This window comes from Papaver somniferum, chromosome 4 (assembly GCF_003573695.1).
Source record: "Papaver somniferum cultivar HN1 chromosome 4, ASM357369v1, whole genome shotgun sequence".
Lineage (NCBI taxonomy): Eukaryota > Viridiplantae > Streptophyta > Magnoliopsida > Ranunculales > Papaveraceae > Papaver > Papaver somniferum.
The window spans coordinates 102,323,471-102,347,431 of record NC_039361.1 but is presented as its reverse complement, the minus strand read 5'-3'; the positions used below and the strand labels follow the sequence as shown (position 1 = coordinate 102,347,431).

General features: G+C 35.6%; 3 protein-coding genes across 6 annotated transcripts; all 3 read left to right on the top strand.

Moving 5' to 3' along the window:
- Positions 1-695: 695 nt before the first annotated feature.
- Positions 696-4,008, top strand: LOC113272890. The gene is made up of 4 exons (XM_026522680.1): positions 696-706; positions 848-921; positions 3,191-3,564; positions 3,673-4,008. Exons 1-4 carry the CDS (start codon positions 696-698, stop codon positions 4,006-4,008), a joined length of 795 nt encoding a protein of 264 aa, XP_026378465.1.
- Positions 4,009-17,723: 13,715 nt separating this feature from the next.
- LOC113276213 (exocyst complex component SEC8-like) lies at positions 17,724-20,524 on the top strand. Of its 4 annotated transcripts, none has more exons than XM_026525789.1 (7): positions 17,724-17,819; positions 18,039-18,118; positions 18,516-18,732; positions 18,945-19,118; positions 19,351-19,455; positions 19,764-19,873; positions 19,974-20,524. In XM_026525789.1, the coding sequence occupies exons 3-7, from the start codon at positions 18,670-18,672 to the stop codon at positions 19,978-19,980; spliced, it is 459 nt and encodes a 152-aa protein (XP_026381574.1). In that variant the 5' UTR covers positions 17,724-17,819; positions 18,039-18,118; positions 18,516-18,669; the 3' UTR covers positions 19,981-20,524. The 4 variants fall into 4 exon arrangements, with proteins under 4 accessions (XP_026381574.1, XP_026381577.1, XP_026381576.1 ...); XM_026525792.1 differs by having other exon boundaries at positions 18,039-18,175; XM_026525793.1 differs by having other exon boundaries at positions 17,739-17,819; positions 18,039-18,080.
- Positions 20,525-22,328: 1,804 nt separating this feature from the next.
- Positions 22,329-23,433, top strand: LOC113272889 (protein MAIN-LIKE 1-like). The gene is made up of 2 exons (XM_026522679.1): positions 22,329-22,973; positions 23,062-23,433. The coding sequence occupies exons 1-2, from the start codon at positions 22,329-22,331 to the stop codon at positions 23,431-23,433; spliced, it is 1,017 nt and encodes a 338-aa protein (XP_026378464.1).
- Positions 23,434-23,961: the final 528 nt, after the last annotated feature.

Sequence of the window (23,961 nt, the reverse complement as noted above, 5' to 3'; positions counted from 1 at the left end):
CAATACTATTTATTATCCATAGCAAGAATATTTTCAAATTTTTTAAATAGGGTTTTTAGAACTTACTGAAATTCTAGACACACGGTAGGTACGCATACTAGGATCGAAGTTCTAGAATGGTAAGGATACACATATCCTAAGGTTATGAGTTCGTGAATATGAAGGAGGTATGCATGCCCAGTACGCGTACTCCAAGAATCTGACTTCGTGAATGGATAAGGGTACGCGTACCTCAACAACCTGAGTTCACATACTGGTCTATAGGTATGCGTTCTCCTACACATACCTACCTAGTATCAAACTAAGCAGATGCTCATACACTATTTTCAGAAATATGTTTGGCATTGATACAACTCCCAAAAACACTTATAAGAAACTTTGTTCACTAAATAACTTTGTGTTTGCGAAACATGGTTTAAGCCTTGAGTGTTAATGAACACGACTTATGCTTGTTAGTTTATAAGGCATATTTTTCAAGAACCATCATTTTACACGGTTCCAGTACCCCGAATCATAATGTATACTCTTCTATGTGTAATTTTTAGGCGCACTTTTCACATGATTAAATGACAATTAGATCTAATTAATAATCCTTGAGCAACATGTATATGGAGTTTATATGTAAGACCCGTCCCAATTTTTAAGGGTATTTGCGTCATTTTCCTCTTAAGGATAAATTAGTCATTTTCTATAAAATGGCATCTTGGTAATTTGGTTGAGATTTTTTGGGTTAGGCGTCATATCCTGACTTGGTTGTGCCACTCGTAAGTACATAACAAATTTAGTTAACACCTTGGTGCATGTATATTTATAAGATTGATTAATTAATTCTTTTCTTTTTAATTAGGCAGTTTAGTGGTTTGATAGGAAGTGCCACTAGTGTGGAAATTTGTCGCAACATAATGGACAATAATTATATAGGTGTAAATATAAATAATAATAAAAGAAAATCAAAATGAAATGACTTTGATATATATTCTTAAGGATTTTGAAACGTGTTCTGTTTAAGAAAATCTTTTTATGGTATTTTTTTTATTTTGCACCTCACATTGTGATTGGTTAGTGGTAATCATCTAGCTACATGTCAAGCTATCATTGGATGTTGACTTGTCTGAGTCTGACTTTAGGAAGTTGGTGAATTTTGGGTTGGGTTCGTATTCGATACGCGTGGCTCGGTCAAAGATTTTTAAGCAAACTGTTTGGAATTAGATGTACTGGCTAGGGCACCCACCGGGTAAATATATAATTAAGGGTTATATCTTTTAGGGTTTTATTTTTTAGTTATCTTCTCCGCTAAACGAAAATAAAAAAAAAATAGAAAAAGTAGAGAGGCAGTCGTAAACTATCTATTGGTGATTTGTGTTTTTGGCGAGCGTTGGAGGTAGGCGCAACACTAATAAAATCTTGTTTTATTTGAGTTAAAATTATTTAAATCATATTTTTTGGCTTTAATGATTATTGTAACGTGTGATTGATAGTATGAATTTATTGATTTTATGATGATGTTGAATTTGTGCGATGTATGTAATTGTTTGATTAATTTCGGTCCTTGGGAATTGATGATTTCTTCCCATAAGACTTTATTTTTGACGGAATACGAGATATCCTTGGGAGTTGAAGGTTGCCCCCCTAAATAACATGGGGCTCATTAGAAGTTGATGGTTGCCTCCTATTTGATTTCTAAACCCATGGGCTCCCTGGGGCGAGCAGATTGATTGATTTGATTGCTTTTACGGATGTGGTGTTTTCATGTGTTTGCGGTGTTGTTAATCATGCTAGTTGTTTTTTTAAAAAGAAATTGAAAATGTTGCTTAAAAATAATTTGTTGCTTGCTTCCTACTGGGTGTCACAACTCACGTCGTTTCATGACAAAAAAAAATCAGATTTTATGGCACCACAAGGAGCTAATGGCGGAAAAGCATAGAGACCGGTTTTGGTGCTTTAATTAGTAGTTGTCATAGGATTTATGATTGGAAAATTGTAATAAAATATCACCAAACACTTTTAGATGATTTTTACTGAGTATTTATTGATTATTAATACTTTGGAGATTATTGGGTTAAGGTATAACCAATGAAACAATGCTTTGTTACAAAATTCTATTTGATTGAACAATGAAAATTACTGAGTCATGTTAGTTTGACTGTTAATGATAATTATTCTATAATATATTTATGCCTGAATAGTTTATAGTATGCATAAAATTCATGGTTAATGAAGTGGTTAAATATTAGAATTTACTGAGTTTCAGAAGTATTTTTAAAACAATTGTTTCTCAATGTAAGAAATTCAGACGTTTTCTGACATATTCAACAATATTAAAGTTTTCCTGATTAAAAACTATTCTATAACATGTTTTAGGCTTTGGTGTCTTCTGTAAACTTGAATATCTGTATTTTTACTTTTTAAAATGGTAAATTAAACCTGATTTAGAGTTATGAGTGATTTTATACGATTTTTATAAAATGGACTATCTCTGTTTTCCTTTTCTGCAGTTCTGGTCAACTACGCGTTTGACTGTGGTCAAAAGGTTTTTAAAATAAATTAAAAATTATAGGAAACTTATGAATGAAGCTATACTCAGTTAGGATTCAGAATGTATAATCATAATAATTTTTGGGTTTGAATTGGGTTCAGAAAACTTCTTGGAGTGAACTGATATTTGTTTCTGTTTTATGAATCTTCCTTAAATATGTGACTCTTTTGGATTAAATCTGGAACGTTTAACGGTGAAATTAATTTTTCTGGTAAACTATAGTTCTTTATGTTTCATGTGGGTAAAAAATCACGTCAATTTAATGGTTAGATGTTCCTAAAAGAATTTTTATGTATCCGCTGTGATAGAATTTCTGAATTGAACCTAAATAAAGAATACACAAAGAATTAGTCGTTTGGACTTGGGCCAAGTGTGGAAGTCTAGACTTGATATTAAAAGTAGCATTCCGGATTTTGGGTTTGGATTTGGGTTGGAATCCAGGTCCGAAAATTGGGGTGTTACAGTTTGGTATCAGAGCTAGTCTGATCCTTTGGGCAGGCTAGTTTCTAAATAAGTCAGTGCATGTATATGCGTGAATGTGAAATTGTTTGTGTATTTGTTGGTTGCTGTTTTTTTAGAATGCGTAATAGGTTGTACTTCTTTTGCATAGAGAATTCTCTCTGTGGTACTTATGTTTTAATGTCCATCATTCAGGATCTCGTCGTAAAAATGGTTCAACCGGCCCACAAGATGAGGGTTTAGGTGATGTTGTTCGTGCTTTGAATGTTGTTGCTCAAGCGATGCAACAACAAGTGAATCTTAATCAGAACGCACCTCCTCCCCCTCCTCCACATAATCAAACGACTTTGTTAGTGAGAAGGTTTATTGAACAAAAGCCTGATTCTTTTAAGGGTAGTCCTGATCCACTAGTTGTTGAAGATTGGATGGATAAGATTGAGAAAATATTCACCTTATTAGATGTGAATGATGAGGATAAGTTGAATCTTGCAGTTTATAAGCTTGAGGGTGAAGCCACTTGTTGGTGGGATATGACTCGTCGTTCTATAAATGATGGCTTGTTTACCTGGGTAGAATTTCGACTCTCTTTCCTAAATAAGTACTTTCCACAAACTGCGTGAAACCAACGCATGATCGAGTTTATGCTGTTGACCCAGAGAAATATGACAACTGCGCAGTATCAAGCCAAGTTTGAAAAACTTTCTCGTTTTGCTCCCCACCTGGTTGGGAATGAAGATCTGAAGGCTTTTAAGTTTCAGGAGGGACTTAAGCCTTCAATTAAGAGTAAGTTGTTTGTTTTGAAGATTACATCTTATACTAAGATAGTGGAGAGAGCGATGATCGCGGAGAGAGATCTCGAGGAAGCAGCGAGAATCCGTGAGCGTCATGCTGGCGATAGGAATAGGAACGATAAGAATAAAAATCACCCGTATGAAAGGAAAGAGAACGGAGACGATGCACAAAGGAATCTCCAACATGTTGTGTGTTTTGAGTGCAAGCAACCCGGTCACTAAAACAGGAACTGCCCTCAACTTGGTGCTCAGCGAGATCAACAACCTTCTGTGGCGCAACGTCAGAATCGAGGTAACCTCTAAATTTTGTGACGAAATTTCTTAAAGGAGGGAAGGGTTGTAAGACCCGTCCCAATCTCTAAGGGTATTTGCATCATTTTCCTCTTAAGGGTAAATTAGTCATTTTTTATAAAATGGCATCTTGGTAATTTGGTAGAGATTTTTTGGGTTAGGCGTCATATCCTGACTTGGTTGTGCCACTGGTAAGTACATAACAAATTTAATTAACACCTTGGTGCATGTATATTTATAAGATTGATTAATTAATTCTTTTCTTTTTAATTAGGCAGTTTAGTGGTTTCATAGGAAGTGCCACAGGTGTGGACACTTGTAGCAATTTAAATGGATAAAACTTATATAGGTGTAAATATAAATAATAATAAAAGAGAATCAAAATGAAATGACTTTGATATATATTTCCTTAGAGCAACTGCAGTGGACGATCAAACCTATAATTATGATCCATGGACAAGACGCAACGGGACGGAGTAAAGATTAAAATCTGGACCAAAACCAAATTCAGGACCATATTTGGTCTGGGACCAAGACCAAAACTATATATAGTGGAGCGGATGTATAATCACCATTTGTCATCGGGCGTGTATATAATCTACGCCTGTTGTGAAACGTACGTAAAGTCACAGCCCCATAAAGAGGCGTGTATATAAGTTACGCCCAGTTCAGGCGTTGCTGAAATGTTCGCCCGTTGGGACGTTGATAAAGTTTACGCCCCACGCCAGGCGTTCATAAAATTAACGCCCCATTCAGACGAAGATTATACAAACGCCCCAGCCCGGCGTTGATATTGTTAACGCCCCACGCCAGGCGTTGATATAGTTAACGCCCCAGCCCGGCGTTGATATTGTTAACGCCCAACGCCAGGCGTATATATAGTTAACGCCCCATCCCGGCGTTGATATAGTTAACGCCCCACGCCAGGCGTATATATAGTTAACGCCCCATTCCGGCGTTGATATAGTTAACGCCCCACTCCAGGCGTATATATAGTTAACTCCCCAGCCCGGCGTTGATATTGTTAACGCCCCACGCCAGGCGTTTATATAGTTAACGCCTGTTGTTGAACGGACTTAATATCTCCTCCCCAAGCTTGAGTTTAAAAAAAAAAATTTAAAACGTTAGACAAAATTGATTTTGAAATTTTTTTATACCGTTGGTAATTCGAAAGTTGAAGAAAATGGAACGTTGGATAATTTGGAACGTTGAAAAGTTTGGAAGACATTTTGGAACGTTGAAAATTTCGGAAGAAACACCTATATATACACATGAGATCCTGTGACATTTTCCTCCAACTAATACTTCAAACTATCTATCACACCAATAAGAAGAAATATTATTTCTGCTTTCAAATCATTTGGAAAATTTTCACGGATTCGCTTACAATGGCACCAAGAGTAGCACGAGGTCCAAATTTTACGACAATCGAAGATGTAAAAATGTGTAAAATTCATTTATCTATATCTCAAGATTCTAGTGTTGGAGCTGATCAATCAGAGGCGACGTTGTGGACTCGTATCAAGGATGATATTGAACTTCATTTACCTAATAATCCAGAGCGGTCTTGGAGTTCTTGGCAAAAACGATATCAGGGAATAAGTAAAGATGTGGCGTTATTTTCGGCAAAAGAGGCAGAAGTTGAAGGTGAATATCATACTGGATGGGGTCCTGAAAAGAAGGTAAGCATTCTTGATTTTTCGAACAATTGTTTTCTAATATTTAATAAGCGCCCATGTACTTAAATGTTTTTAAAAACATTAACAGCTTGAAGAAGTTAACAAGAGGTTCAAGGAATGCAACGATGGGAAAAAATTTAAGCACGAAGAGTGCTACCCAGTTGTGTTAGAAAATATAAAATATAATCGACGATCGACTTTTGTATTCGATACGACGCATGATTTGTACACTTATGAAAATAACGAGGAAGATGATGAAGGACCGCAAACAACAACTGAAGGAGAGACCGGTAACGACACAGATTGGGGAGACATAGAGAACACATATCTTCGTAAGATGGGGAAAAAAGCAGCAAAAAGATTGAAGAAACCAGGGAGAGAGAAATCCAGTCACCAAGAGGAATTGATGGGAATAATTATTAAAGAACAACAAAATTTCAATACTCATTACCAAGCACAATCAAGATTCAAGATGGAACAAAGAGCAGCAGAGTTTGCAGCAAAACAAGCTGAACATGCGGCAAAAATAGCCAAGCAAGATGAAGACGAAGAATTTCGCATCATTATGATGGATCTTGAAAAAATGGAACCTGTACAACAAGAGTACTTCCGACTTCGCAGGGCGGACATAGTTCGGAATAAAAGAAACCAATCTTAACACAAAGGCGGAATAGTTCAAACCTTAATTATTTCTCCTATTTAGTGATTAGTAGTATTATTAGTATTATTATGTTTTAAATTTCTTATTATCTGAACAATTAGCATTATTATTATGTAATTTTTGAATTTTAAATTTACTTCCGTTGATTTGAATTAAATTTCTACTTTTTTGAAACATACGACCTTAATTAAAACTTGAGGATGTTTACATACAAAGAAATAATAGAAAGGAAATGACAAACGACAATTTTTAATTCCCATATTCTGCCCATATATATTCGATCAAGTCATCACGCAAGCGAATATGTGCATCTTTGTTACGCATTGCACATTGGCATTGCTGAGCTCTAATTTGGGAAAACTCGTCACTATTGCCTCTTAATATATTAACCGGTGCTGCGTTGCTACGTTGTTCATAAACATGTGGCCAGTCACCGGGTAGACGCTCATCCTCGACTATTATATTATGTAAGATAATACAAGTTTTCATGATATAGGCAAGCACATCTGGATTCCATATTCTTGCAGGTTGTTTGATGATTCCAAATTGTTGTTGAAGTACACCAAATCCCCGTTCAACATCTTTTCTTGCACCCTCTTGCATCGATGAAAATATTTCCTTTTTCCTACCAACCGGATGTTTAATGGCCATAATAATAGTAGGAATCTCTGGGTATATTCCATCACCTAGATAATACGGCATATCATATGAATGTCCGTTCACCTCATAGCTCACCGGCGGTGCTTTTCCTGTTACAAGACTTCGAAAAACATATGAACGGTTCATAACATTAATATCGTTGTTAGAACCGGGCATACCAAAAAAAGCATGCCAAAACCATAGGTCATACGACACCACTGCCTCCAACACGATACTTTCGCTCCTTTTATACGCGGTGTAAGCCCCAGATTCTGCCGACGGACATTTATCCCATTTCCAATGCATGCAATCTAGACTACCCAGCATCCCAGGAAATCCCCGGTCTTTGTTTTGCTTGAGCAACAGTTCAATATCACCAGCCGTTGGTTCACGCAAATATTCTTTCCCATACACATTCACAATCGTCTTATAGAACCTACGAGTAGCTTCCAGCACAGTTGTTTCTCCTATGCGTAAGTACTCGTCTATTGCATCTGCCGCACATCCGTAAGCTAACATTCGTACTGCTGCTGTTACTTTTTGATGAGGGTTTAATCCTAAAACTCCACAAGCATCGGGCTTTTGAACAAAATATCTGTTTGCATTGGTAACACCTTCCACTATCCGGTTAAACAATTGTCGACGCATTCTAAATCTTCTGCGAAAAACATTGGGTGGTTGGTTTGGGTACGGAGAGAAATAGTCGTTCCATAGAAGTTCAGCCCCTGACTCACGATCTCTTGGTATTCTGATACGAGTTTGAGGCCATTTTGAATTTGTAACAAGGACTCCCAAACTAACGGCCATGTTATTTTGCATAATTGCTATTGCATCATCATCCGAGGAATAAAAACTACTATTAGAAGAAGAAGATGAAGAAGAAACAGAAGAGCAATAATGAGCGGTTTTCTCATAGTGTTCCATTACTATATGAAGCAGAAGAGATGTATTGTTATTCATATATTGAGTGATCAGGTCTTTAATTTATAACCCATTTTCAAGAGCATTAAAAAAACCAAAAAAAGATATTTTTTTGGGTTCACGCAAAAGTGTTTTCCAAAAAAGATAAAGTGTTTGTCAGTGACCTGATATGACTATACTATATTTAAGTTTTCCTGATTAAAAACTATTCTATGGCATGTTTTAGGCTTTGGTGTCTTTTGTAAACTTGAATAGCTATATTTTAACTTTTTAAAATGGTAAACTAAACCTGATTTAGAGTTGTGAGTAATTTTATATGATTTTTATAAAATGGACTATCTCTGTTTTCCTTTTCTGCAGTTCTGGTCAACTACGTGTTTGACTGTGGTCAAAAGGTTTTTAAGATAAATTACAAATTATAGGAAATTTATGAATGGATCTATACTCAGTTAGGATTCATAATGTATAATCATAATAATTTTTGGGTTTGAATTGGGTTCAGAAAACTTCTTGGAGTGAACTGATGTATGTTTGTGTTTTATGATTCTTCCTTAAATGTGTGACTCTTTTGGATTAAATCTGGAACGTTTAACGGTGAAATTAATTTTTCTGGTAAACTATAGTTCTTTATATTTCATGTGGGTTAAAAATCACGTCAAGTTAATGGTTAGATGTTCCTAAAAGAATTTTTATGTATCCGCTGCGATAGAATTTCTGAATTGAACCTAAATAAAGATTACACAAAGAATTAGTCGTTTGGACTTGAGCCAAGTGTGGAAATATAGGATTGATATTAAAAGTAGCATTCCGGATTTTGGGTTTGGATTTGGGTTGGAATCCAGGTCCGAAAATTGGGGTGTTACATTATATCTCTTTCTCTTCCGCAATCATGATGTTTGAGACAAGAAAGTCCGTGAACCTGATTGTATAAAAGAGTACTTGGAAGATCTCACAAATCAATATACAAGAGTAATTTAATAGTCGTATACAAATAAAGAGGATCCGAATATGCCAATTATGAAACTTGTTATCTATTTTTCAAGATACGAATTCTACAAAAACGAGTCTCACAATTGATCACTATTAATATGCACCTATGTACTAGGATTGATGATGTATTACTTGTGTTATTCATGTTCAAAAGATAAAATAATATATTGCGTAAAAGGAAAAATACAAGAAACCAAAAGTTTTTGTTAACGAGAAAAAATGCACCTGTAGAAAAAACCCCGGAACCTCGTCCAAATTTGAACACCAAACTGTATTATGCCGCTACAAATACTAGCCTACTATAAAACTTTAGACTATAATGTATTTCAGACCAAATTAACCCTCCAAGCAATTCAGCTGCAGTTGTGCTCCTTACATATCTTGAACTTCGCAATGCTCTACGCAATTGATTCCTTAGACAACGTCCTTTACAGCTTAAGAGCTGCTTCAACCTCAGTGAATACTTTTGATACCAATTTGCTTCTAACATATAAGCCTATTTCGTTTCCCTTTAGATCAAATAGGTTAAGGTTTATAAATATGTTTGCAATAGACAAAGCTATCAAACCTCACAAATCCGGAACATTTGCACTTAGTTAGCTGAGAAGCCTGAATTGTTAAACACATCTCAATAACAATCTTAAACCGATCAATAAATAAAAAATTTAGATATCTATCTCGAGGAATCACAAAGTCCGAGACGAAGAGAACTTTGTGTTCCTGAACAAGATTGACGAAAACCTCGACAAATAAAAAGAACAATATCATGAAACACAAACTATCAAGGTAAAAATATTCGTACATGGCTTCAGGAATCCCCAAGTGAAGTTTTTACATCGTAAACCAAATTATATTTCTTATAGGAAACTTAGGCTAATATAGGACGACTCTATCATATAACTAGGACATGGAAGTGCCAATGATTGAATTTTCTAGTTGTTTGAGTATGTATATTTATAGACTTTCAAGACTAAGGGTCGCTTAGAATTCAAGCTAAGATAATTTGAGAATCAAGCAAACACTTTCTCAGTTTTGAAAACAATTCTTGTTAGGAGTTCATGTAAGCATGTGACAAGTTTATCTTGAAATTACGTAGAAGAATAAACACTCTGGTCAAGGATACCCGAACCATGTATAATGATAGTTCATGGAAAACATGCCTTATGAACGTAAAAGCAATGTCATGTTCATTTAACACGCCAGACTTGAATCATGATACATAAACACAAAGTGATTTAGTGATCAAAGATGTCTTAAAGGTGTTCATGAGAGTCACAGCAGTGCCAAATATATTTGTGAAAGAAGTTCATGAGCATTTGATTAATTCGTACTGGGTAGGTATGCGTACCTAAGAACCAGTTCGTGAATTCAGGGATCGACGAATTTAGAACTCCATGGTACACATACCTAGTTACTTTCCAAAAATTCAGGTATCTAGGGTACGCGTACTGAGTATGCAGTACCTATCCCATGTCCAGATTTGAAGACTCCCTTTTGATATTTGAGACATTCCCAATCGCCATAAATATAAATATTATTGCTTGTGCAATTTCCAAATGATCTACTTGAAATAAGTATAGTTTTTGAACAATACATTGTTTAGAACTAAAATTGCTGAGGATTCTTGATATCCATTGATTGGATCATATTTCGAGATGTTTAACAAGACAAGCTTGACTCGAAACTTCTTTTTCGCAATATTAAATCTACTAGAAGTCATACGACATAGTTTCGTATGTGTAGAATGATAATGTTGCGAGTAAATAGAATGCTGCATTCTTCACATACCTCTTTTTCAATGAAGTTCTTCCAATGTGTTCATTTAATCTTCAGTCTTCAATCTTCGAGGATTATTCAGTGATGTATGATACTCAACTACAATACTCTAACCCTAGTCTGAGACTTGACTTAAGTAGACTAGAAATCAAGATACAGTTCTGTGCGTTTAATATTGAAAACAAGTTTGAGATAGCAAAACTTGCGAGTTTGACCAATCAGTGCTATAACATCAGCATCAAACAATTGATTTTAAGAGATTGACATTCCATAAATTAGTGTTAGGAATAACTAATTCTGCAACTTCTTCATTCTATCTGAATAAATCACCATTTAGAGTTAAAAACAATTCATGCTAGGACCAATGTGATTTGGAAATAAAAAATGATCTAAAATTTAGAGGGAAAAAAAATAAACTCGTTATGGGAAATGTATTTACCAGCAACATATCTAAGATACAAAACAAAGCTTGGCTAAGTTTTCCTATGTAAGTGATGGTCCAGATTTGTCTAGAGAGAAGATAAATCTATGGTCATGGTTTGTTCAACTTAAATATTAATTAATATAAGTGTTTTATTAATTGGTGTCTCGTTAACTTCTCATGGTAAATGATTTATTAATTTTACATCATAAATGTCCCTTAATTAATATTAATACACATCTCCATCAACAAATAATTTTGACAAAAATTATTTCAATAGATATTAGTGGTGGCGGTGATAGTAGAAGAAGAAGTAGGTGGTGGAAGCGGTGGAGGCGGTAACATTAGTTTCGGTGAAAGAAATAGTGGCCCTGTATGGTTTTAATGGTGGTGGTATTAGTTTTTTCTTTTTGAATCAAAAATAATAATATTTTTTTTACATGACGGGTAACATTGTATTGTGAAAAATATAGTTGGTTGTTTTTGACACGATCAATAAAGGCGGGTAACAAATATTTTTGGGATGATACCAAATCATATAAGAAAAATGGATGTTCGGTACCACTGCCATCTTTGGTAACCGTTCGTACGCATGGTTTTCAGTATTAATAAAAAACATATAGTTGGATAAATTAATTGACGACCTAAGTTTGTTAAACCTAAACTTTATACATGACGTCTGGGATTAAAAGTTATAAGTGTGCCCAATATTCTACGAGGGATGGGCAATGATGGTGGTGGAGAAAGAAGTGATATCTGGTGGTTTTGTGGTGCTTGTGGGTATTGATGAGTAGTAATTGACTATGTTAGTTATATATGTGCCGCTACAAAATGGTAACGCTATAAATTAGAAATGTGGTTGATCGTCTTAATTAATGCTAATATAAACTCAGTAAAAATACATGAAAATTGAGAAGAAAAAAAACATTTAGATGTCAAGTTATATAATAAATAATATTAAAAATATTTGGATGTCGCATTATCAAGCTTTCTCCCTCCAATAGATAAATCCAAGGTTGTATTGAGATCCCGTAAGCAGAGCGTGAGGTTGTCTTGGATTTCTGAATGATAATGAATATAACGAAACGTTCCCTCTCGGTTGCTCCAATGAAAACCGAAACCTTCAAAAAAAATGATTAATCGAACAAAACTAGATAAAGCGCATCACCACCAGTGTAAACTTCTCTGAATTGCTACACATCTAGTGAAATTTCTACAGATTGATCTGACGATTTCTTCCTACCGTAATTTTTAACGAGGCATGCAATTAAATCTCTAATAGTGATTTTAAAGGTATTTAATAATTACAAAATTCTCTTATAAGTTTTGTTTATGCAATTATTGATTTAACTTTGGTTCTTTTATATTTTGTGTTATGTTGATGACTTTTTAATTTGAATACATGTTTGGTTAACAAAATTTGATATATATAAGGTATTTTCTTTGTAACACTGATGTTAGTCTCTCATTTTTCCCGTTAGCACTTTGTTTCGATCCCTTATTTGTAGATATTAGTTGACTAATGTCGAGGTATTTGTTTAATCTCAAGGCCGATTAAACCTAGTGTGTATTCTAGACATTGAAGGCGACAGAAGTTTGTGTCGACTCTACTTTGAAACTAATAATTTTTCTTCAAAAGGTTAGTTGAATTTATGTAGATACAAATATCAATATGACTATGCTCTTTATTGCTTCAAATTACTTGAGTAACACTAGATGTGAGAATGTCATTCATGCACTACTTAGCACAGTTGGTGTGAAATCGTTTTATCCACAAATTTCTTCAATTTTATGTTATCAATATGATTGAGAAAGAATCTTACACATATTTTGATTTACTTTTATAAGTTTATTTTTTCAGCTCACATGTGTATATTTTAGCCTTCCAATAGACAAGGGTTCTTCTTTTTTTGTAAGTTACGTGCATTCCAAACCAACTAACTTTGGGAGTTAGTAACCCTTACATCAAGAAGAGTAGATCCATCGAATGTCAGGGGATTAACTGCCACCCCAACATTTGATTTATCCACTTCTAGGACATAGTTTATACAAAAAGGTGGAGTTTTCCTCCAAGTGAGGATATCCCTAAAAGACTTGGCTTCCTTTGCCAAAATATCCGCCACTTTGTTGGTAGTTTTTGTAACAAAATAAAAACCTAATTTTTTTTACACAAATTAAAAGTCCTTTTAACTTTATACAAAATAGTTTGATTCTGCCATTCCAGTTGAGAAGCTTTCCCATTCAAGTAATCAAACAAATTCTTGCAGTCTCCTTCCACTGTGAAAGCCGTCATTCCTTCCTCCACTGCCCATTGCGCTCCTTGAAGCAATCCTAAGGCTTCCACTTCTTCATAGGTAGCAGCTGTGATTGGTCCTACTTTTCCAAGTTCAAATTCTCCTGCATAATTCCTATAAATTAAAGAAAAACCTGCAGGCAAGTTCAAAGAAATCCAAGATGCATCTATGTTGAGCTTAGACTGCGGTTTCCTAGGTAAAGTCCATTTAAGAGAGTTATTTTTATCCAAAGTCAGACTTCTAGATGGGATATTGTCTTTATACCAAAAGTCCAGGAATCTTTGTATTTCTAAACTTATTTGAGTACTGGATTGTTGTTTTTGTTTAAAGGCTCTATCGCATCTGTCCTTCCAGATAAACCAAGCCTTTGTCAACAAGATTTCTATAGGTAGGTTAGGGTTTTTATTTCTCATCCCTTCCTTTAAAATGTCCAAGAAAGATGTTGTGCTATGAAAATTCAAAGTAACAGGAGATGGTTGTAGAGCCCACACTGTCTTAGAATAAGGGCGTCATATAAATAAGTGTTCTACAGACTCAACGACATTACATCCAAAGGAGAAGTTGGGATGAATATCATCCATAAAATTTGACAGTTTTAAATTTGTTGAGAGAGCTCATTGTAAACACTTCCAAGCAAAAATTTTAATTCTCTGTGACACATTTAGTTTCCATAAGCTATTCCAGAAAGATGTTGTGCTATGCAAATTCAAAACCAAGGGTTCTTCATTTTCTTAACTCTCACATTTGAAAAAAGTAAATAAATAATTTTTATCTATATTAGGGAAAATATTATGGGTTTTTGCTTCACTCCTTAGAGCCTTGGTTATCAATAATTTCGGAACCAATTGTAGTCATAAACATCATGGAGTTGGATTGTTAGTTTAAGTATATATACTGTTCGATGAAATATTCTTTTTGAAATTTAAAATTATGGTGTGATGGAACAATAAATGGGGAAAATATCTATTTACTGTATTTTTTATTTTTTTCCATGTTGGCACAACATTATTACTCCGTACAGATAATAAATTGAAATAACATGCTTAAGTAAAAAATAAAAAGATCAGGTAACCCATTATTTTTCTGCCCAAAACCTATTTGAATATCAAAATAGTTACTCATGAAAAAATGAAGAAAGTGGAATGTGAACAATATCGTATTAGAAAGAAAACATCCCATGCCGTTACGGAACGGGTTAAGATCTAGTAAATATTCCATATAACATTTTCTCAACCACTAAACGGCATTGTTGCTCGGCAAAACATCAATATTTTTCACGTTTACAACAGCGACAAAACATATACGCCCATCTACCTGGCTTCTCAGTGTTTTCTATCTGAAATTCCATGGGAATTGTCTTTGGAGTTGGAACCTTCTAAAAACAAAAAACAAAACAATTTTTTATTTTTGGCCTGCACCAAGAAAGAATGTTGTGATTTAAGTTGACCGTTAATGTTACCTTCCTCGAGATCTCAAACATACTTTCCTAATCATCTCTCACGTGCTAATCATCATAATTTTCTCTTTCACGCAGAATTATGACAAGTATTTTCCTAGAGAAAATAAAGAAAAATAAAAAGAGAAATCAACCCATTTTAATCTTTCACTTCCTTCTACTCATGGAGGAGTGATAATGGAAACGGCAACACCAATAGGGACAACCACATCAATGGTGGCAGAAACGTGGGTGTTTCTACTGGCTACAAGAATGGCGAGGGTGCAAAGTTGGACGCACATCCTCTTTGAGACCGACTCAATAGCCCTGGTTTCTATACTCAGCAACAACAACATTGACGACACCCCCTTGGGTTAGTCGCACAATGGTACATGAAATTCGCAATCATCTCAAGCAAATTGGTTCCTACTCTCTAGCACATATCTATTGAGAAGCTAACAAAATGGCAGATGGATTAGCAAACATGGCGACCCAAACACAATTACAGATAAACACACTTAATCAAACACGATTTTGGGACAACTCCTGCCCTGAATCTCTAAACGTAATTATAATGAATGGTGATGTGGGGTAACCTACCCCAGAACAACTCCTTGTTAATTAATAAAGCAATAAGCTGCGCCGCAAGCCCTTTTTGAATTGCAAAACCTATTCTTTTAAAAACAAACTCTCTCGAGTCGGGGATCATGACATTACTGTGCATGACTTTCTGAACCCTCGTAAGAAGTCCAACCGCCTCTGGAGGCAAATAAACGAAAGTATCAAAAGAAAAAGGGATAAAAGCATGTCCATTATCGGCACATGCTTTCTCATGTTTTGCTATCTTACCTGAGGCTGCCATCAAAGCTGCTTGTCCCACCGTAAAAGAACCATGTCCAATGTCTACTAACGGTGAAACCCTAGTAAGGTCAACACATGCGTGTTTCCCATTATCTCACCCACAAATAAGAACATCCGCCGGATTGAGTGTCGATCTCCCCTCAAGTGGGTCCGTCAAAAAATTGACAGCGGCTTCTTTCTTTGCTGAAATACCAGCCCTCCATAACACATCATATAAGGTATCTCGCACATGATCGTGTCTATATTTGAACCCAGGATCTACCTTGCAATGGACTGCGTATTCCCCGTATGCATCTAAGCACCCTGTGATGCAGGAAGGACAACGCGAATCAGAAGGGTATAAAGGAATCATTAACCTGTACTTAAGAATAGACCTATACTCTACAGGGAACATCTTCTGCCCAAGACCTCCAATCGGAATAGCAAGAAAAAAATCTTGAGCGTGCGCTGCTTGCAAGGAATCATTAACCTGTACTTAAGAATAGACCTATAACTCATAAACCCTATCCATATCTTTAACCACTTTACCAAAAAGACCACTCGTCAGGTTACTTTGTGCTTTAGGGGGGGATGTCTTTATTGGTAAAGCTGCTAAGGTCTTGATCGGGAAGAGTTTCTTGTAATGTCTTCAAGGCCGTATAAAAAATACCATCCATACCTTCCACTCCACTATCCCTGATTATGTGATCCTGCAAGCCCCAAGCTCGCACACGTGATGCCAGAAAGGCATATTGAGATGCCTCCTTAGCCGTATATAGACCAAGTCCTCCAGATCGAATAGGCAGGGTAGATAGCCTCCACTGTAACTCCCCAAAGAATGGAACTCCACAAACCACAATGCCCTCTACCGCCTCTCTCAGGCCTCTATCAAATATATCAACCGCCTCCAAAGTGTACTCTGGACAACAAATACGAAGCCCAAAGAGAAGCTTGGAGATACCCATACATGCACATAAGAGTAACAATTCACTTTGAGGATAACGAAGCTTGGATAGCACCTGCATCAACTCCACGGCTTTCTATGCTCTCCTAATGGCGAGTCCCTTCACAAACCGGCTATCAAGGCTGACGGAACCGCCTAATAATTTGACTACATTGTCTGGTCTCGAAATCTCGGAAGGAAACATCCCATCCTTTATCCTCCGTCCATCACAAGAGGGCCAAAAAATTTCTATTTTCTTGATATTCAATATAATCCCTAGCCCAGGCCCCTCCGTCCGAACAACAGCAAGTGCTTTCGCTACTTCTACACTATCACCAATAACAGTGTCGTCATCAAGATACCAAGCCTGTAGGGATAATGTGCACTGTTCATTTATATTTGTTATAAGTCGATGAAGAACCAAAGCAAACAGTAAAGGACCCAAAGGATCACCTTGTTGCACCCATGTATAGGAATAGATATGATAATCCCCCACATACAATCTTGCAGGCTGGCCAAATAGATAATCCACCCACAACGATATAGATGGACATAACCTACTACCTCGAGAAGCATGGTTGTTCGATCAACTAGGTTAAAGGCGTTGGTGAAGTCTACAGTCAACATAGTAAGGCTAGAATCCGAGTGAAACTTACTAACAAACCTGTTTACAGCATGCAGAATTACCTCTGCACCTCCTGAAACCCCCACCCCAAACTGAAAATCTTGCAAGTAAGTTGCCATATCTTTGCCAACTCCCTTCATTGCTACTTTAGACACAAGAAGGCGCCAAATCGTCCCAACCGCAATGGGGCGGATGTTTTTGTCCGGTTTTAGGAGACGAGTTAAGGTTGCTGAAGCAATAAACTCCGCAAGATTAAGTGGGCATCTGCCACTCAATTACAAATTAACAACCCTCGTTATTGCGGCGCAGCTTGTTGCTTGCTTGCCTGCTATGTAATTTTCTTATTGAGATTGAATTGGAATGATATTTTTTCCGAAGGATAGAGAAAAAAAATTAATAAAATAAGAACCGTTTCTTTCAAAAAAGAAAAAAAAAAAGAAAAAATTCTACTCATCCCCGCCTCTGTTAAAACTATCTAATTCCTCTTTCTAAGCAGTCTAATTCCCGTGGATCCATCGGTACGATCTCTTCCTCTCTTGTAGTTTTGTTCAAATTATTATATCAAGATCTATTCTACCACTTTTTGATACAGATAGATCCATTTTCATTAATTTCTTATTCAGAATCGTAAAATTTTATTTCGTCCGATATTTTGTTGAATCTAGGGTTTACAGGAGTTGAATTGCTGTGAATTTCATGCGTAACTATGTGTTGACGTTAGTGTTATGTTTGTGCAGGTTGATGATTTCAACTGTGTTTTGTTGATTTTCTCGAAATGGGTATTTTTGATGGATTGCCTATTTCCTCTGAGAAAGCTGTAAATCTACTGAATTTTAGTTTTAGTTAATGAATTTAGCGTTAAACTAACTGATAAGTACACTCTTTACTTCAGTTTATGACCTTCAATATCCTGCTGTTATTATTCAATGATTGTGCATTGTGCTTTACCAATACCTCCACAATGGTTTCAAATAGAAGTATAAACGATAGAATTTTCTACTGCAATTCATGCCATAAGAACTCATTGAATTTGTTAGATAAAAGCTACATTACATTGGTTAAATTATTTAGGTTATTGTGGGCTTTCCTATTTTGTCTAATTAAATCTTGCTAATGTAGTTTGGTGTTGGCTCCTCAGCACCTAGTGCTTTTGTATGTATAAGTTGTTATGACAGCTTTCTGACTTTTTAATGTTTTCTTATTGATTAACGCAGTATCTGAAAGACGAGATATCTTCAATAGATGAAAGCTGGGCAGCTGCTCGTTTCGATTCATTACCTCAAGTGGTACATATTTTGACATCAAAGGATCGCGAAGGAGAAGTACGCTCTTTGAAGGAACAAAGTGTTGTCGTTGAGGAAGTTGTCGATGAAGTTGTGCATGCATATCATAGTGGCTTTAACAAAGCAATTCAGAATTATTCCCAACTTTGTAACTTCTCTTTCTTTAATACTAGTGGATTACTGACTATTTTTTTTTACATGCACACCCTCTCAAACTAATACACACTCAACTATCTTTCTTTTGAACTATCGTTTTCTGCTGTATCTTAGTATTAGGAAAGCCAGTTGACACCCTCTTTTCTGTCAATTAATCACTAACGAAGTTTTACTGAACAAAGTTAATATACTTTCTTCTTCCAGATCCTGCGACTGTTCAGTGAATCGGCTGAAGGTATTTCCATTTTAAAGGTTGACTTGGCAGAGGCAAAGAAGCGCCTTGGCACCCGTAACAAGCAATTGCATCAGTTGTGGTCTAGGTCTGTCACATTGCGCCATATAATCTCGTTGCTGGATCAAATTGAAGGCATAGCTAAGGTTTGTGTTGCCGTGATTCTCTATCTGTAGTCTCTCATTGTTCTTTCTTTAGCTTCCTATGAATAGGAAGCAACTACCTGAGCTTTCAGTTATCCAACCTAAAACATGTAATGGACTTCTTGCACTTCTGCAGTTTTACTTCCATTTGATAATGTCTAACACAAATCATTTTAATATTCTCATACTTGTATCTTGAAAATGATTCGTCATAAACTATTATTGATGTGGTCAGGTTCCATCTCGTATTGAGAAGCTTATTGCTGAAAAGCAATTCTATGCCGCGGTTCAATTGCTTATCCAGTCAACATTGATGCTTGAGAGAGAGGGCCTTCAAGCGGTTAGTTGGTTAAAAGTTTATGATTATTGTCCAAAAGCTTATATACATTCCCAATATCAAAGCATTTTTCTTTCTTTTTCCAAAACTTTGTTAAACTCGTAAAACCATCTCTGTCATTGTTCATTGACTCTATGAGTTCTCTGTTTAAGATTTCGTCCTGGACTACTGCTTGGGTCTTTTACAAAATTTAGCCAAATCATTTTAACACTTGATGCATTCCGCAAATTTTTTGATAAACTCATGAAGTCCAAAACTTTGTTTCTTTTGTCTTCTCCGATTCGTAATCTAGAAACTGTTATTGTGGTTAGGTTGGTGCTTTGCAAGATGTTCGTAATGAATTAACAAAGTTGCGTGGAGCTCTATTTTATAAGGTTTTGGAGGAATTGCATAGCCATTTGTATGATAAGGGTGATTACAGGTACAGAGATTCCAAAGTTTTAACTCATATATTAGTTGTAGTGTAGCAAATCACAAAGTTTCTCGGTTTTGATCAGCTTTATCATTGTTGATGCCCGCAGACTTTAACAGAAACCAAGTAAGCATCCTTGAGATGCTCAAGACAAAATTCAAGGAGGAGGCCCTTAGAACCTACTTGTTCACTTTCTCCTCATCTTACAACTCCCTGAGCTTGAACTGGCTTACATCCATGTTTGACCTGTCCGAAGCCCAGGTACACAGCATTGTAAGCAATATGATGATTGTGGAGGAATTGAATCCAAGCTGGAGGCCAAGATCGCGGAGGTGGTTACTCAACTGGTTACCAAAGCAACCGTTATCAGGATGCGGGAGAACTTCTTATCAGACAAGTTCAGGGGCTAGAGGAGATGCTTCAGCGCGCATGGTCAGTCTCAACAGAACAGGTCGTGCTTACTAAGAGAGATAGAGAGAGAAATCAGCACATAAGAAAGAATTTTGAGATTTGCTTTTACTACTACATTTTTTACTACAACTCCGAAATATATCTGAACCTCAAGTAGAGCTGTCAGGTTTAAGATTTTTGCCTCTGAAACATATCAACTGCTCCTGTGATTTTTGTTTAGCTGAACAATGACATTCCATGTTCATTACAGTGTTAACTCCTATTCCCTCCGTCCTACTGTTAAGTGACCTAGTTCAGATTTGCACAATTTTTAAGGCAAGCAATGGAAAAGAATATTTTTAAACATATTTTACAATTATACCCTTATAGATAATAATTAGTGAAATTGTGAAATGATTTATCTCTCAAACTACACCATTGATGTTCGCAAACTTTATACCATTGAAAAGCATTTTAAAACACCTATGTAACGAATATAAATATGCCTATCAAATTATGCATATTTCATATATTTCTTATAATCAATTAAAAGGATAATTTAAAAAATATCTCCTTGTTTAGTGATATAGGTCACTTAACAATGGGACAAAATCTAAAAGTAAATAGGTCACTTAATAGGGGGACGGAGGGAGTATTATTTATTGAACTTTTGAATGAAGAGTAAGATTTGCTAGGGATGTCATGATGTAGTTCTTAAAAAATCCTTCATGTCATTGGGTGGGGTATTTTTTTTTTTGGTTTCTCTTAAATATAGCCCACACTTTTATTAGCCAAAGCCCTTTTTAACCATAGCCCACAATATTTTCCAATTTATTAACCATAACCCATATCATAGCCCACACCGAGTTAGCATAAATCGGTTTCTAGTAGAGGCGAGTTAAGTTCAGACGATCCAACTCAGTTAATTCACTTATTAAAACTAGATTCTATAACGATTTTCACAAACCATTTTTCTAAAACCGGCTAACCACACCCTGTAGCTATAAACCCTAAATTTTTTTTCAAAATTGATTCGAAAAATCAATCAATCAAATCATCATGGGACGGACTAAAGAAGAAAGAATCAAATCATCTTCACAAGATATTTCAAGGTTAGTTATACTAAATTTTTTAGATTTTAAATTGAAACCCAAATGAGAAGAATTCGTTTTTATGAGGTTTTGCTGTTTAGGTAAGATTTTTGTTGTTGACATTATGTTTATTAGTTATAGACAAATAGGTATACAATGAGTTTATAATTTAAAAGTTTTATTAGAGTTTTTTTGTTTGAAGTGTTAGTGTTAGGATTCTGCATTCCATGTGTTTGATAAATTGTCTAAATCATATGCATATATGTAAGGCATATGTATAATTTAGTTTTTAACCCAAAAGAAAGGGTGCATGTTTAATCAATTAGATTAACACTACCCCTATTTGTCATCTTGTAATCAATTCGCAAAAACATGAATTAAAAATGTAAATTTGAAATGAATTCCTTTTATAATTTAATTTCCCCAGTTATTTTTTTAGGTTTACAAAAAGAACGACTAGAATGGCTTGATCTTCAGTTCGAAGGGGTGATCAACCACCAAGTAAAGAAGTTGCGGATGAGATTAATTGACAAAGATACACTGGAAGAGAGTGATAGAGATGAATACGATGAGAATAAGTATAGTCATGAGCAAAAAGTGATGAGGTTGATGACGAGAATGGTGATAAGGGTGATGAAGAGATAAGTAGCTACAAGCATGACAACGAGAAAGATGATAATGATGATGAAAAGAATAGTAACAAGGATGGTGATATGGAGTATAAAGGAAAAATGGTGGTTGAAGTAAGTGACATCCCCGGGCAACCGATTGATCCACATTTTCTATGCTATTATCAAGACCACATTTCACGACTAGTATGGGAAATCTCGGTACGTTAATTTTTATTTTATTTTATTCTAATTTATTTCTTGTGAATGTTAGTTACTCTATTGTATATAATTTGTTGTTTTATTTCGTAGAATCCAAGAAAAAACCCAAGACCGTTGCTTAAACTCCATCAACACCAAAACATGGTAAAAACAATGTGGCCAATTGATAAAGAATGTTCAAAAGTTCAAGAGTATGTGCAAAACAGCGGTTTCTATCCATTAATCAAGTATGACAATGATAAGATTGATCGGGCTCTTATTAATGCATTTTGTGAGCGTTGGTATCCGGAGACCAACACTTATCATCTACCTTTTGGTGAAATGACTCCAACACTTGAGGATGTTGAGCGCATCACCGGGTTACCTTCTAAAGGAGAAGAAGTTTATATAACATATGCAGGTAAGACCATGACTTGGAAATTTACATATGATTTGATTAAAAGAACTCTTGGAAAAACTGAGGCACAACTTAAGCAAGAAGGGGCATTGTGTGGAACCCCGAAAAAATTAGAAAAAAGGTTAAAGCTTAACTGGTTAAGGGATAATTTCAAGATTAAAGAGAAGGATTATAAGAAAAGAAAGGAGCAATGTGCTAGAGCATACCTCCTTTATGTAATCGTCTCAATCATATACGGTGATAAATCAGGTGGAAGTGTTTATGCTTATTTCTTACAATGTTTAGAAGATTTAGACAAAGTTAATACTTACTCTTGGGCCACATCTTGCTTGGCTTGCTTGTTCCATCAATTGGGGAAAGGTTCTAGAAGTGAGATTTATTCCATGGCTGGTTGTATGACTGTTCTTCAGGAAACTATTTGTCATTTTTTTTAATTTTTCTGCAATATATTTACTGTTGAAACTATTTAATGTATTCTAATTACACTAGGTATGGTTGAATGATCACTTCCTGACTCTTCAGAGGCATACTAAAAATAGTGGATATGAAGAATGTCAACCTCGAGCGTCTTTGTACATAGCAGATCTAACAACTCAACAGGAAATAAACCTTAAAATTGAATTGGTTGAGTTGCGTGAAGCACTTGATGACCTTCAGGAAGATAAAGTAACATGGGATCCATATAACTCAATACAAGATGGTTTGGTTTATCAAGTTGGTCACTACATTGGAGCGATTCGATGTTTCGGGATTGTTGAGTGGCATAATCGAAATACAGTATTTAGGAAATTTGGTTCCATCCAAGATATTCCTAGGGGTGTTTTCTTTGATAAGAATAAAACTGAAAAAGCGGCGGTCTAACAACCACACCCAACAATTCGATTAGCAATTTGTATGGACAAACTCCAATATACTTTCTAGAGAATCAACTAGACAGTCAGACTCAATCTAGAGAAAAGTATATCAAAGAGTTTATATCTCAATCTCTCGATTTAATCTTACTCAAGCAAACTGCGAGTCTCGATTAAAGAGAGATAACTTGGATGGTACCAAAGACCAATATCCAAGGATCAATCAATATCAATCTACAACCAAATATCGGATTTCCAATTGATTGATTCTAATGCACAACCTGTATTATTTCTATTATATAAACAAATATAATGCGGAAAAGAAATAACACAGACACCAGAAATTTTGTTAACGAGGAAACCGCAAATGCAGAAAAACCCCGGGACCTAGTCCAGATTGAATACAAACTGTATTAATCCACTACAGACACTAGCCTACTCCAAGCTAACTTCGGAATGGACTGTAGTTGAACCCTAATCAGTCTCCCACTGATCCAAGGTACAATTGTACTCCTTACGCCTATGATCCCAGCAGCAT

Bases quoted from the DNA above. Each gene is read 5' to 3' on its own strand.
- LOC113272889 (XM_026522679.1), top strand. From the start codon at position 22,329: ATGTGGCCAATTGATAAAGAATGTTCAAAAGTTCAAGAGTATGTGCAA. The intron at 22,974-23,061 runs GTTCTTCAGGAA...TAATTACACTAG, and splicing joins CCATGGCTGGTTGTATGACT to GTATGGTTGAATGATCACTT.
- LOC113272890 (XM_026522680.1), top strand. The intron at 922-3,190 runs GTGTAAATATAA...TCCATCATTCAG, and splicing joins AATGGACAATAATTATATAG to GATCTCGTCGTAAAAATGGT. The intron at 3,565-3,672 runs GTAGAATTTCGA...ACAACTGCGCAG, and splicing joins ATGATGGCTTGTTTACCTGG to TATCAAGCCAAGTTTGAAAA.
- LOC113276213 (XM_026525789.1), top strand. From the start codon at position 18,670: ATGAAGTTGTGCATGCATATCATAGTGGCTTTAACAAAGCAATTCAGA. The intron at 18,733-18,944 runs GTAACTTCTCTT...TTCTTCTTCCAG, and splicing joins TCAGAATTATTCCCAACTTT to ATCCTGCGACTGTTCAGTGA. The intron at 19,456-19,763 runs GTTAGTTGGTTA...TATTGTGGTTAG, and splicing joins AGAGAGAGGGCCTTCAAGCG to GTTGGTGCTTTGCAAGATGT.